Source organism: Macrobrachium rosenbergii, chromosome 56, assembly GCF_040412425.1.
Source record: "Macrobrachium rosenbergii isolate ZJJX-2024 chromosome 56, ASM4041242v1, whole genome shotgun sequence".
In the NCBI taxonomy this organism is placed as follows: domain Eukaryota; kingdom Metazoa; phylum Arthropoda; class Malacostraca; order Decapoda; family Palaemonidae; genus Macrobrachium; species Macrobrachium rosenbergii.
In genome coordinates this window covers 43,928,633-43,942,830 of record NC_089796.1, presented here as the reverse complement: position 1 = coordinate 43,942,830, position 14,198 = coordinate 43,928,633, and the positions used below count along the sequence as shown (strand labels likewise).

General features: G+C 36.9%; 1 protein-coding gene across 5 annotated transcripts in view; it reads left to right on the top strand.

Annotated features, from left to right (window-relative positions):
- The window catches only part of TppII (Tripeptidyl-peptidase II), a 362,245-nt gene that overhangs the window by 255,451 nt on the left and 92,596 nt on the right, over positions 1 to 14,198 (top strand). For 3 of the 5 annotated variants that reach the window (XM_067100130.1, XM_067100131.1, XM_067100132.1), the window contains exon 21: positions 1,926 to 2,010. In XM_067100130.1, coding sequence (XP_066956231.1) covers positions 1,926 to 2,010 — 85 coding nt within the window. Of the gene's footprint in view, positions 1 to 1,925; positions 2,050 to 14,198 lie in introns of all 5 variants that reach the window. The other 2 variants (XM_067100128.1, XM_067100129.1) reach the window with 1 other exon arrangement.

The following is a 14,198-nucleotide window of genomic DNA, read 5'->3' as shown; positions in this document are numbered from 1 at the left end:
TTTGAGATGTCAGTTGTGCTAAGATTATATCTATGAAGACATCAGTTGTTGTTAAGATAATACAAAATGCTGAATGACTGATGCATAGGTTATTTCATGCCCTAAAAAATAGCTTTACAAAAACCTTATAGATATTGTATGTCTTTGTATTCTTGTTGAGTGCCCTCTAAAGATCCCCAATATGTGGTCTAATCTTTTCCTCTTTGTATCGTATTTCTGCCTCGGTTGTTGATTTCTCTGGTAAAAATTCATACTGAGTGGCAATTGTAGATTTAACCATTTTTCTCTGCGTCTTACCCAGTATTTTCTTAGCGTGTTCAAGCAGTTTTATTGCTCTTTACTTTTCACATTTGAAGTGCTTGTAATTAAACTTTACATATTGTCTTACCATTTTTCTTACTCTTCTGTTACATATTGTCTTACCATTTTTCTTACTCTTCTGTTAGTGTCCTGTATCATTCTTCAAATGGTCAGCTTATCATTGACTGGCTCTCTAGGTGCTTGTAGCAAATTACTTTTGTTCTTGATGTTCAGATGCTTTTCTGTGACTTCTTTCCGAGGGCTCTCCCATTCTTTTCACATGCTAATTTTTCTCAATTCGTCACTGTCTTGTCAACATTCTCCAGTTTGTATTCATTCTTTTCATTCAGTAGATTTTTAAAACACAATAATGCTTCCATTATTCTGGTCTTCTCCTTTACTTCATTTTCATCATTTATATAATTTGCCCCCTTCATTTCTTTTGCCACTTGGCTATCCTTATTATTTCCCCTTTCACTCTGCTGCATTGTGATTCTGATGTCTTTCCCCACCAAATCATGTATGTTTTTGCCACCTGCCTTTTAGCCCTCTTCCTTTTCTCCCTGTATACTAACTTTTCTATCCTCTTCGATACTAGTAATGTACTAGAGCTTCAGAGCTTGGGTCTCTCTTCTTCAACCATCCTTCAGATATGTAGCTCTCACCTGTCTTATGGTTTGTTAAACATTGATTTTCTGCCATAACTGTGTAGTAGTTTTCTGGATGTCTGTACTTTTCAGTGTGATTAAAAAAATCAGTTTTGGATTTCCTCCTCTCAGGGTTTTACTTTGGGTTCCTTAACATCGGTTTAGCAGCTTTAGCCTCTGACAGAATTCAAGTGTTGCTGCTCCCTCCATTTTTCCTCCTCTTCAGTCCTCAAAGTTACCCCTTTTCAGTTCTTGTGATTACATTTATTTCTCCTCCCACTATTATACCTTCTAAGCTTTGGTGCTTTTGTCACTGCATCTGATGACCTTGGGCAGATTCATGGTTTTCATCTGCTGATCTCCTTGTTTTTGGCTCTTTTATTGAGAATACTTCCATCCTCGTTTTCGAATATTTTAGTGTTCATTATTCTTTCATGCATTCATCCTATTTCTGCAACATTCTCTGCCTTTTGTCTTGGACCAGTATGACTACTCCATATTGTCTTGTATCACTGCCAGTCCATCAGAAATTGTTTCTCTCCATGTTATTACTAGTTGTTTTTGTTCATATTCCTTTATATCTTATCTCCTATACACAACAAATGTCTCTTTCTTGCTAACTTCATCACTTGCTACTCTGTACTGCCATTATTTGAGCATTAATCATGCTCATTTTCATTGAGGTTGTTTGATTTTTTAAATTCTCCAAGGATCTTAGTACTCCCTACTAACATAGAGAATGCTGGGAACCAGGGGTAATTTTGGAGTTGCCATTGGTGTTAGTGAGAAACTATCTCACTTATAGAATATTCAAATATCATCCTTTGGCTGCCGAGCTGCCTGTTAATGTAGTTTTTTTATGTTTTCACATTTAAATGTTTTATTGATGGTGGCTTAGTATACTGCATACTTGATTAGAAAATGCCATAAGTTGAAAGTCATTTTTATGAATAGTTAATGATATTATTTTCTTTCCAGGACACTAAAGGGTTTAGGGTTGACCCCTGGCCAAGCGTTATTAGGTACACTGTCGTTTGCCAAGGATGAACTAGTTCGTAAAGCTGTAAGTAGCCACAAGTTTGGCCGCATACGTACTATGCCGGTAAGAGCACAAATCTGCTCTATCTGTAAACTATTTTCCTCTTGTCACTAATGCACCATGTCACTTATTGTTTTTAAATGAACGTTCTTTACCTTTTGTACTTTAGACCTTTATTATTTTTTCTTGTTGACAGAAACAATGAATTTTAAACAGAAAATTAGGAGGTTGCACATACACTGTATCTTTGTAGAATTGAAAATTGGTCACTTTGACCTACAGTAGCAAAGTGGATAACAAAATTGTTCATTTGGTTGTTGTTCATGATTCATGACTTTCACTCTTTTAAAGACAACAAATTTTCCACTGAATTCTACGTTAAATTCTTCCTGCATTTATATTTGAGAGTGCATAAGAGGAGAATAAAGTTTATTAATGAAAGTGTTCCATATTCTGATTGTATCATTAAAATTTAAATGCCTGTCGGGGAATCACTTATGGTGTGCCATATGTGACCATCCCATTGGCCCAGGCATGTTGTTTTATGTTTGTTACTTTTCATCCTAGTTATGAAACTGCTTTTAACTTTACCTTGCTCTAATTTTCACATTTGGTTTGAGAACAGATCTTTCATGTAAGCCCCTTTTGGAGAGTCTCATTAAACTACAATTTTTTTTTTATTAATGATAAGTTTAATCAGTTGTCAGTCTTAGCAGCCTTGTGTACATGAGGTAGGTACATCCCTTAGTTAAGCCCTTTTTGTACCAATCTTTTTAAGAGGAATTTAACTTCAGAGTGATGAAAAAAAAAAGTCCACACAAGATATTTCAATTCACTTCCTGTGTAATTAGGTGTAAAGATTTCTTTGTGGTCTACAAGTAACACATCAGTCCCATGAACCATATTAAATTGGAGTTATGTTTAATCTTTGTAAACTAGATTGTCACTAGAAGTCCTGCATCATTGATTTGGTTTGTTGCTAACCTTGGCTCTGTGGAAAATAAGTTCATTTACAACTTCACACATGGTTTAGCAAGATGAGGATACTCATGTATGATCAAAAACCCATCAGACTTCACCCATATTTTCTGTATTTTTGTATTACAATGTTTTGCAGGGTTGAGTGGCAGCTAATGGGCAATGTTTATATGATTTCTTGCATTCAGTAGTTTTACCCTTATTGGTGGTGTTGAAGTTATTTTGTGTGGGTATTAATGTATTAAGAATTCTTTGGATATCGATTGATTTGAATTGTCAGTTGTATCAGAAAACAGAAAAATAATAAATTGGCTGATTGAAGAAAGTCAACTACTAATTAGCCATGAATAGTATGGTTAAATAGCACAAACTGTAAGAATTACAGTGAAGAGTTATGGGGCTAGGTATTGTAAAATACAGTAGGAGGAAATTACCTTAGAATATTTCACAGTAAAGTTTCATTGTGCTTGGTGAGTTTTTCTTAAAATTCTGCCATAGAAGTACAAGTCTTGTTTTTACATAAAAATTTTTCTCATCACAAACTCCTTGCTTAATCATAGCCTGTTTTGTGTTTGACCCAAAATGCTGGACAGGTTGACTGTAGAAGTATGATGATAATCATGTGGCTCAGGTAGGCTGGTGTATGAGCAGGTCCTCGTTGGTTAACTAAATCACACTGTGTCTGCTGACTGGTCATCCAGATTCCCAGACATTTGATCTACTGTCTGGGACTTTGTATCTTTTCTTTATTTCTGTATTTTATTCTCTTCAAATTATATAACTTTGCTAAGGTGCTGGGTGATAATTTCAGTATAATTTTAAGTACTTTTAGGTTTGCCACTGTGTTATTCTTAGTACAGTACTGTTTTCCATGGCTTCTGTAAGTAATTTCTGTCATTCTTTTATATCTGGAGATTGCATATTTAAATGTGCAATATGGTCTTTTTTACCACAAGAATGGAATTCTTTTAATAGTAATTTTCAGTAAAGTAATTTTTTTATTTGTTGCCTTTGATTCTCTCTATCCTGTTCTCAGTGTTTTACACAAGTTCTTTAGCATTTAATTGCCTAATCTAATTTAAGGTTATGATTCACTATTGCTTAGTGGACTCATTTAAAGTGCCTTTTGTGTAAGAGGGCAGCTGTTCTCTGCAAAGGATATGTTGTGTACCCAAAGGAGTTCTTGTGAGTGTTGTACTCCTAAGACTTCTCCAGAGGCCTCCTTGGACTCCTCGTTGAGCTGTGTTGTTTTATAGCAATCCAAACCTGAGTTTCTTTGAATGCAGCTTCTGTGTCGTTATGCCTCCTTCTCGATCAAAACAGTTAATGGTAGGTAGTGCAAAGATTTTCGTACATCTGTGACTGCTTTGCCTGCAGTCTCTGGATTCCCGATGCCAATTTGTCTTCCAATTTTGCCTGTACCAGTGCCTTCCTCTTTCATCCCTGTACCTTCTTAAAGGCCCTGAGGGCTCTAGATTCATCTTTTATGGATCATTTGATGTCTGTGTTTTGTCCCAACATAGGGGCCCAATCACCAGGTAGAGGATGATAGCAGAGATGAAGATCTTCCTGTTAGTCATTGCTCTCTGTTATCGGTATCAGCTTCCCTTCCTGGAGAGAGAGAGAGAGCCCCCCCCCCCCACTACCTTCTATGTCGCCCCAGCCATTATGTTTTGACTGATATGCCCATAGTAATGAGAAGTTCCAGTTTCTTGATGTAGGAATCTTGTCTGTGATAGCAAATAAGGCAATCAGGAAAGTGAGATAGGAGTGTTTGGGGTTCAACAGTTGCTTTGAATAGTCCCAAAGGTTTCAGGAAGTTTTCCTCAGGAAGTTGGAAAAAAGTTACAGGCTTCAGTCAAGTTCCTTCACCTTACCTCTGTCATGATGGAGATATGTATTGTAGTTGCTAAGGAGGTTAGTGAACAGAGAAAATACTATAGCATCATTAGTTCTGAAAGATAAACTTTTATATTACCATTTAGTCATCCCTTCAGAAGTAACTGTAATTTGTTGTGGAAGGAAAAATCTTGCAGTTTCATACCCACTGCTTTGACCAGTCACCTTCACCTTGAGTTTTTACAATAAGTTTAATCCTGTTGTCTGCATGGGCTCACCAAATTGGAATCAATCACCACTGCTACTTCAACAACTGGTTGGTCTTGGCATCATTGAGCCAGGCTCTATAGCGCCATCCCTCTATTATCTTTGGTCTCAATCTTTAGTGCTGCAGGTAAGCAGGAGGGAGTAAGACTTAACCAGATCCACGGCAGGTGATGTATGTAGACATTGTAATTGACTCGGGGAAGGAATTGGTTTGGCCTTTGGAAGACAATATTCAGAACTTTACAGGCACCTTTCAGCAGTTTTGCAGCTGTCACCATCCCCAGCCAAGTCCTGGCAAGTTTTTATCAGTTATGTGATGTTTCTAAAAAGCTGGTGCCTCACAGCAGCTTTGAGATTTGATCTTTACTGGTTTGGTTAACCAATTCTTCTAAAAAATGTCACTGCCCAAAGAATTTTTAGTTCCAGTAACAGACAAAATGCTGATGGACCTTCAGTGGTGGCAACACAGATACCATCTGTGTCAGGGGATTCCTCTGGTTGCTAAGCTTTTCGTTGGGCGAGTCGGTAGAGTTGTGGCCTAGCACTCACAAGGCCCAAGTTCGACTCCCCAGCCGGCTAATGAAGAGTTAGAGGAACTTATTTCTGGTGATAGAAATTCATTTCTTGCTATAATGTGGTTCAGACTCCACAGTAAACTGTAGGTCCCATTGCTAAGTAACCAATTGGTTCTTAGCCACGTTAAATAAGTAAAACTAAGGTATACTATTAACTTTTTTCCTCTGGTTGCCCCTGATCCAGAGGCTCTGATGTTCTTCAACACATTGACTCAGGACTAGGATATATCTCCTGGATCTTCAAGAATGGAGTTGTTGATGTCAACAGTGACAGCTTCTTTATATCATCTTTCAGAGATATTAATGATATCCTTTGAAAGAGGTATGTAGAATCTGCTGCGTTTGGAGTACTGACCCAAATGTGGATTCGATTGAGAGGTGTGGAAACACTCAGCCATAATTCTGCTGGAATGATGATGTCTCCTTCTTCTGTACTCCTATTGAAACCTTTGACTCATAGAGACAGCTAAAAAATTAGCTCTTTCATAATTTAAACTTGCTGCCAGGAGCATGTTGTATATTTCACACATGCCCAGCAACCAACTAAACTCTCCTTTATTCTTTCAGGGGCTTACTCATGGCAAGTAGTTATGAGCAATTTCCACAGACAAAAAGTAGACTGAGCAATATGCTGTAGCAGAGATAATGTGCATGCCCTGCCTAATAGTAGCCCAGTAATGGTAAAAGGAACAAGATAAACTCTCATTTCCTAGTCTGTTTCATAAAAAATACCTAATGTTAGCTACGTATATCACTGTATAGGCAGCAAACACTTCAAATTAAGACAGACCAACATGGCTACAATTATTTCCATAATATGATGTAAGGTAATGGGTCATATCCATAAAATATTAGTAATGTATTAAAATATTAATCCATAATTACTTCAATAACATTGTCTTAAAGGATTCACTCACAAATGCTTCTCTGAGGGAAGAGAGAGAATTTTTATGCATATGTAACATGTATGTTTATTTGTTTTGTATGATAAATAAATGATTTACTAATTTTCAAATATTAATATTAATGTAAACAGCAAAATATCAATTCATAAGGGAAATATAGTAAATTAAGTAAGATTTTAGCTCAGTAATTGGTTTCCCTGATCTTTTTCTGTCTCTGACTTATGGGGAGGCATGAAGGCCTAACAGTCAATCATCTTGACATATTGACCATGAAGGGGGTTAGCACCTGGGCACAGTCTCTCTCTCTCTCTCTCTCTCTCTCTCTCTCTCTCTCTCTCTCTCTCTCTCTCTCTCTCTCTCTCTCTCTTAAAGGATACTTGTAGAATGTGAGAGATGGACAGGTAGATAGAGGAGTGGTTGATAGAGAGATACACACACACACACACATATATATATATATTATATACACAAACTCTACAGGCAGTCCCCGGTTTACGAGGGGTCTGGCTTACGACTTTCCGCGGTTACGACGCTTTTCAAATATATTCATCAGAAATTATTTCCCAGTTTACAATGCATGTTCCGGGGTTATGATGCGTTGTACGCAGATCCGACAGAAGAAATATGGCTCCAAAATGGCAGAATAATCAAAATTTGGAGTTTTTTTTTATGAAAAACTCAATAAAAATGCAGTTTACATCGTTTTCAATACACCCAAAGCATTAAAAGTAAGATTTTCTTAGGATTTTTGATGATTTTTTGGTTTACAACGATTTTTGGTTTACAACAACGTAAAACCAGAACCCCCGTCGTAAACCGGGGACGGCCTGTATTGTTATATTGATCTATTATCATCACGCGCATGAATAGCTAAAATCCACCAATACTTGTCACCCCTCTAAAAACACTTACTACTTCCTATTTTGATAGTTCAGACACCAAAAAACCCCTCTGAAAATGCTTATACCTGAGTATATTAATAGCTTTATCACAAAAAGTGCACTTAGTCGTGAAAATATGAAAATACAGTAATTAGTGAATATTTCTCAATGAAAAATACCACGAATCGGCGAATTTTCCACTAATATTGTGTATACGAGTATACATTCCAGAGAAAAATCCGCAAATAGGTGAAGCTGCAAATCCGGAACCGGGAATAGGCGGGGGTCCAATGTATACAGTAGTACTATCCTAAAATGTGTACTGTACAGTAAAGATCTTATCAAAATCATCTTACAACACAGCAAAGTATGATAAAATGCACTTACATTATGGACAGTACAGCAGACAATGCACAGAGTTACTTAAGCAAAAGAAAACGTTTGTGTCTGAATTATAGAGGATACTTAAGAGTAACCATTGTAGGCAGGTACGTAATGTTGTATTATAAGGTGGCTGAAATGATATTGGGGTGTTCTGGGATGATAGTTTGAGGTATATTTTTATTTGAACTGTTAAGTTGGCCAATGAACTGTTAGAATAGGCAGTTAAGTGTTTTAGGGCTGTATAAGTAGAGTAACAGTTGTAGGAGGGTAATGTAAGCTGACTTTGGGTGTTCTGGGATGTTGGTTTGGGTGTATTTTTGTTTGAACTGATATTAAATTGTTTTAGTATGATAATTTAAAGTATATTTTTGTTTGAACAATTAAATTAGGTAGTGATCTGTGAAAATAGGCAGTTATAAGCATTTTAGTTTAAGGGGTACAGGATATTTGGCAGTTGTAAGCCAGTTATACACATTTTTAGAGGGGATTTTACATTTTTGCATTTTTTCATTTCCATGGTGGGTTCTGGAACCCATCCCCACATGAAAGTGGGGGAGCACTGTATGGTTCCTTGGTTTATTCTGGGGAGGGACACTGTTTTGGCGGGTTGATTGTTCTGGAAGGACAAATCTCTGCCCACAGAAAGGTCTTTACATCTGCAAGTCTGCCAGGTGCTGTGGAATTGTGGGACACTCAGAATGTGGACTTACTAGAACATGGATGAACAGGAACAACCAGTCTACTACTTCTCCATACAAGGCTCTTAGGCTTAAGCAGTAGATGTGTTTTTTCAAGTTTGATCCAGTTCAGATGCATATGCCTTTCCTCCTTGGTCAGTTATAAGGAAAGTATTGAACTAATTAATAGTATTATAGAGAATTGCACAGTGAAACTTGTAGTGCCTTACTGGCTTCAGAGGGGATGATTTTTTGTTTTTCTAGCTCTTTTGATAAGTCTCTCAAACCACCTAATTCCACACACTTCAAACCTCAGCATCCCACACTCAGCCTTGTATTAAAAGCAGGGTTTGTGTTTTGCTCGGGATGCCACTCTAAAGGAATTTTCATCACCCGTACCTTTATTGACCTTAAAATTTTTTGCTTTCTTAGACATCATAAGAGTCCTTCATTGTCTGCTCTTGGAGTTTGTAGATCTGAGCTTTCCTCTGTATTGCATCACATGCAGTTGGGTCTTTCTAATAGTCAGTACCTAAAGGAGGAGTTGAGATTGAAGCCCTGAGAACTTAGTATCAATCTCTTTCAGGAATTTAGATTGTCCTAAAGTTTTATCTGCATATCCTAGTGAGCCTATGGAATCAGCTTCATTGAAGTATTTATCATGAAACATAGTTTTTGTTAGCACTATCGGAAGTTAAAAGAGTAAGTTGATTGCAGGCAGTCTCTTGTAGAGAAGGTTGTTGTAAAGAGGATCCTATTTTAATTTTTGTTTTTATTCAGAGCTGAGAATGGTATTAAGGCTAAGTTTTTACTGAGAACTGTGAGAATTTCAAATTCAACCTCTTTGGTTGTGAAGGAAGGAAATACTTTTCTGTCCTGTTATGGCAATTAAGATTTATTTACATAAGTTAAAGCCTGGAAGGGGCCAAGTTAACTTTTTGTTTTGTGGTATTAGAAAACTTAGAATACCTTTGTCAAAGAACATGTTCTCCTCTGTGACACATTTGATCAGGCTGGCGCTTAAGAAACTAGTTCCATAAATTTTATCTGTGTGGAAGGTAAACATTCATGATGTAAGAGCAGGTGCTACTTCATTCAGCCCCCCAAATGCTTTTATGACAAATTTGTCGCCTAAAGAAGTGATTAATGTAGTGCAGTAGAAGTGCAGTTAGGTTTTGCCACTCACTACCTTAAGAGTGCAAAATCACTTCCAGAAACATTAAAGCCCTTAGTCCTTAGTCTGCTACTAGTAGTGGGTAAAGTCTTTTCCTGAACCTAAGAAAGAGCAATCTGTAAGGTTCTTTGTTTTAAATACCAGTTTTTTACGGGAGCATGAAGGTACATATGTAAAGTGTATAGGAGCATACCTTCCTATCATTTAGGTATTTTTAGTTGACCGCCATCTTTGGTGCTTCCGGACCCAAGCACAGGGGTCCCTTCATGCTGCTTCTATTTTTTGCTGAACTGAAGTGGTTTTCCTTGCAACGCTGTTCCTAGCCTTGCTCCCTGAATGGAATCCAGTCTCTGGCAGTAGCACAAGTAATCCATTGATTAAGTGGATTAACAGAGCCAAGGTCCTATTGGATAATGGCAAAATCCAGATAAGGGGAAATAAAAATGGCTACAAATGTTCAAGGGTAACTCCATACCCTTCCTCACCCTACCTTGTCAATACCACATAACCATAAACATTAAATATGCCTATGAACAACAACCATCACACTTTAAACTGAAAACTTGATGCAAAAGCAGTTATCTACCTTATTTTCCCATATTTGTAACAAAATACACTCTACACACATAAAAAAGCGAACCCTCTTCTTTTTCTCTCGCACGCACACAGTGCAATAGGTTATACAGTCAGTATTTATCATTTTCCCCAAGCACTTTAAAATACAAAGTACGCAAAAAAAGCAAACCCCTTTTTTCTCTTGCATGCAAGGTAGACTGTTCAATGTCCTCATAATGGCCTTTTGCCATGACTTTTTGGGTCTGACTCCTGTCCGTCTCTTACCAAAGTCCATTGCATACTTCTTCAGCTTGTCCTGGGATGCCTTGATATGATGCCAGGTTGACCAGGCAGTGTCATACTGCTCCATGATATGTGACCTAGACCAACCTTGCTCCTTTCTCCCAACAATTTCAAGTTTCTGTTGAAGGGTTAACACCTTTCTCGCCCTCTTAGGACGAGGTAGGGCCATACACAAAATCACAGCATCACACACAACACAAGCAGGGCCTGCAGTGCTGCAGGCACTGCAGTGAAAGCCTTGTGCTCAGAAGTTGCATCGTGTTAGCTCAGCACTCATGAACAGACCAAACAAGTGACTGATCATGTACAACTGTACAAAGAAGAGAAACGCTCTTGTTACTGAGTGCAATGTTACTCTCCGGATGTAGCCAATTAGTGTAGGATATGTTTATGATGCAAGTCTATCAGCCATTAAAAATAAAAAATTACAATGACGTATCCATTTCCATCAGTAGCGAGAAAGCTTACAAAAATCATGAATGCTTGACCACCCTTGCACCGTCTACCATACGCTAGTAAACTGATGAAGTATCAATATCAACCAGTAAAAAGTGATAAAGTGATGTTTCATGACGTAATGTTACATCATGCATTTAAGTCAATAGCAGTCATGAAAGGTCACTCTTTCTCTCTGCCTCTTTTGCTTTGTGTGTGTTTCTTAGTGAAGTATCATGTGTTGCCCTTTTTTTTTTTTTTTTTTTGCTTTGCATGATTTACAGTACAGTCCTTTTTATTACAAGTTTAGTTGATTCTATGTATGATCATTACATAATATAATAGTACACAAGAGAATATTTTATCACTTGATATTCCATCTCTAATTATGTAAAAATATTTAAAATGCAAATTTGTAGATGATGGCAATATGTTGTGCTATTTATAACTTATCTCGATGCAATCACCCAAAGTGAAGGAGTGTATGCATACGTACATACCTTACGTACGCGCTAGGGGATATTGAATGCATTTATCTTTTGATTTGTAAAAATAAAAAATTAGAAAGTGCATTAAAGATAAAGATGAGAATAGTGGAAAATAATAAAAATGGAAGAAGTGTTGGTGTGATAGGCTTCAATGTAAGTGATACCTCAGTTGTATCTCTCTCTCTCTCTCTCTCTCTCTCTCTCTCTCTCTCTCTCTCTCTCTCTCTCTCTCTCTATACATACATATATACTGTATATACAGTATATATATATGTATGTATGTATATCTTCATCTTTTTTTTTGTTTTGCGCTTGATATATTTGTCATTACAAGTTACAGTACAATACTGTACAAATCCTGTATTAAAAAACATGAAACAAAAAAAAGCTCCAGCAAAGTCAGATGCCAGATTACCCCTCTCCACCCATCCAATATTGCATTGCCAACCCCCTCCTAGCCTGAGAAACCACTTCCCTGCTCCACCTACCTTCCAAAACAACCCTTTCTCTGAGTGCGTTCCTCTACACAGCCTTACTACTTCTCTCCCATGGTGTCCAGCCATCTGACAACCCTCCCACCTTGGAAACTTCTCCACAACCCCGACACTTCCCAAATCCTTTCTTAGTCTCTTTATGAGTGTAAGCAGTGTTACCAACATTTCCTTAGCTGCATAGCATTGCCAACCATTGGAGAGGGAATGTTTTCAGATTTAAAAAAAATATATACAGTATACAGTAAACCCCCTGTATTCGCAGGGGATGTGTACCACAACCCCCTGTGAATAGCTAAAATCTGCAAATACTTAGAACCCTTCTAAAAACACTTGGAACTGCCTATTTTGATAGTTCAAACACACAAAAAAAACTGAAAATGCTTATACAGGTATTAACCTACTTACGTTGGGGTTAGGCTCCAAAAACCACATCGTTTGTTGGGAAAAAAGTATCTCGAATATAGCCTAGCCTACACTAGGGTATTCAGTACCACCATCTATACATATATGGTAGCCTAGCCAACACTATGAAGTACACTCTATACATACACTGTATAGTAATTATTAATATCAGCTAATTCTGGAGGTTCATGCAGAGTGACTTATGATAATTCAATGCAAAGAGAAACTGAATAACAAACAAGAATTAACTTAGCCTACTCTTCGGTATATTGTATACAGTACAGTACATATACAGTAGCCTAGCCTACATTATACTGTACTCTATATTCACATAATATCGTATTATACAAACGTCAACATAATGAATATGCATCTTTTCCTTGGATCTTTTAAAATGTTATGCTTTAATTCACTGCATCCAATAATATTGTATATATTCGTATATTGCTTTTGTATTATAAATTGCGACCATAGCAATCAATGTTTTGGTTTGGAAATCGATTAAGCAGTAAGTTTATTTCATCATTTTTAACTCAATTCAGAGCGCTTTTCTTGCTTCTAGTTAGCGTAAATGAATCTCTAGATACTTTATTTATATGGGGCAAGGTTATTTTTCGTTATATGGAGTGTTTTTAAGTCGAAATATAACTTGAATACGTCTTGTTGTGAAATTAATTTGGCTATTTTTTTCGTTAATAGATGACGTTGGCCATTTGGGGGGCATGTTTGTTCTGTGTAAAAAAAATCAAGATTCTGTTCGCTATTTTCACTTGATTTCATCATAATACGAGCTTTACATATTTACCTTTTATCAGTGTAAAAATAGCAGTAATATGTGTTCTTTCATGCCCAGTAGTTTTGATTAAAATACTTTCTCTCCAGTTTTAATTACAGTCAAGTTCATCCATGTTGCCGACACACGATAATTTATAGTCATTAGCAGCTTGAACATTGTTTTCTCAGCTTCAGCTACAACTTGTAGCTTAAATTTAGCAGTATTTTTCCTTGTTAATCTTTTATGTATAGCAAATAAGGGTATAATGTAAAAATATATCAGTACTATTCTACTTAACGTCATTTGTACTATAATTACGGTAATCATTTACTATCGTACGATGGTTGAAATACAGGCAAAACGGCTGTTTTTATCAGATTCGGTTATAAGCAAAACAACAGTTTCTCGTTCGGTTGTTTATGGCTGTACACATTTATGCAAGAGTATAGCGTTACTAACAGTACTTTATCATTCTCTTTTACTTTTTTTAACTAGAAGATGGGATAAAGAGATGGAGGAAAAGAAGTTGGTCTCTTGTAATTTGGTCTCTCTCGCTGCCTGATTGTACACTGCTGCCTGTGACCGCATGAAATTTAAACATTTTTTATAAATATTGTCATATCGGTGTTAATTGCTTATCCCATCGCAATTGAATTATCATAACTCAAGCACTACCTGGGTGCCTGAGTATTTTAATAGTTTTATCACAAAAAGTGCATTTAGTCATGAAAATTATATGAAAATACAGTAATTAGTGAATATTTCTCAGTGAAAAATACCGTGAATGGGCAAATTTTCAGCGAATGTGTATATGTGTTCCATAGAGAAATCCGTGTATCATGAGACTGTGAAAACGGGGGGGTTTACTGTACAGTATTATATATTTTTGGTCCCTGGTCCTGTGTTGTCAGACAATGTTGAGTGTCAAATAATGAAGATTGGGATAATCAAGGGATTACTGTAATATCCAGGAAGGATTCCAGATCAAGTAAGAATGTTTTTGGTTTCATGCTGGAAACCTTTAGCTCGACTGGCTGGAGCAGATTTTGTCTAGCTGCACTACCCATCATCCTCTTCACA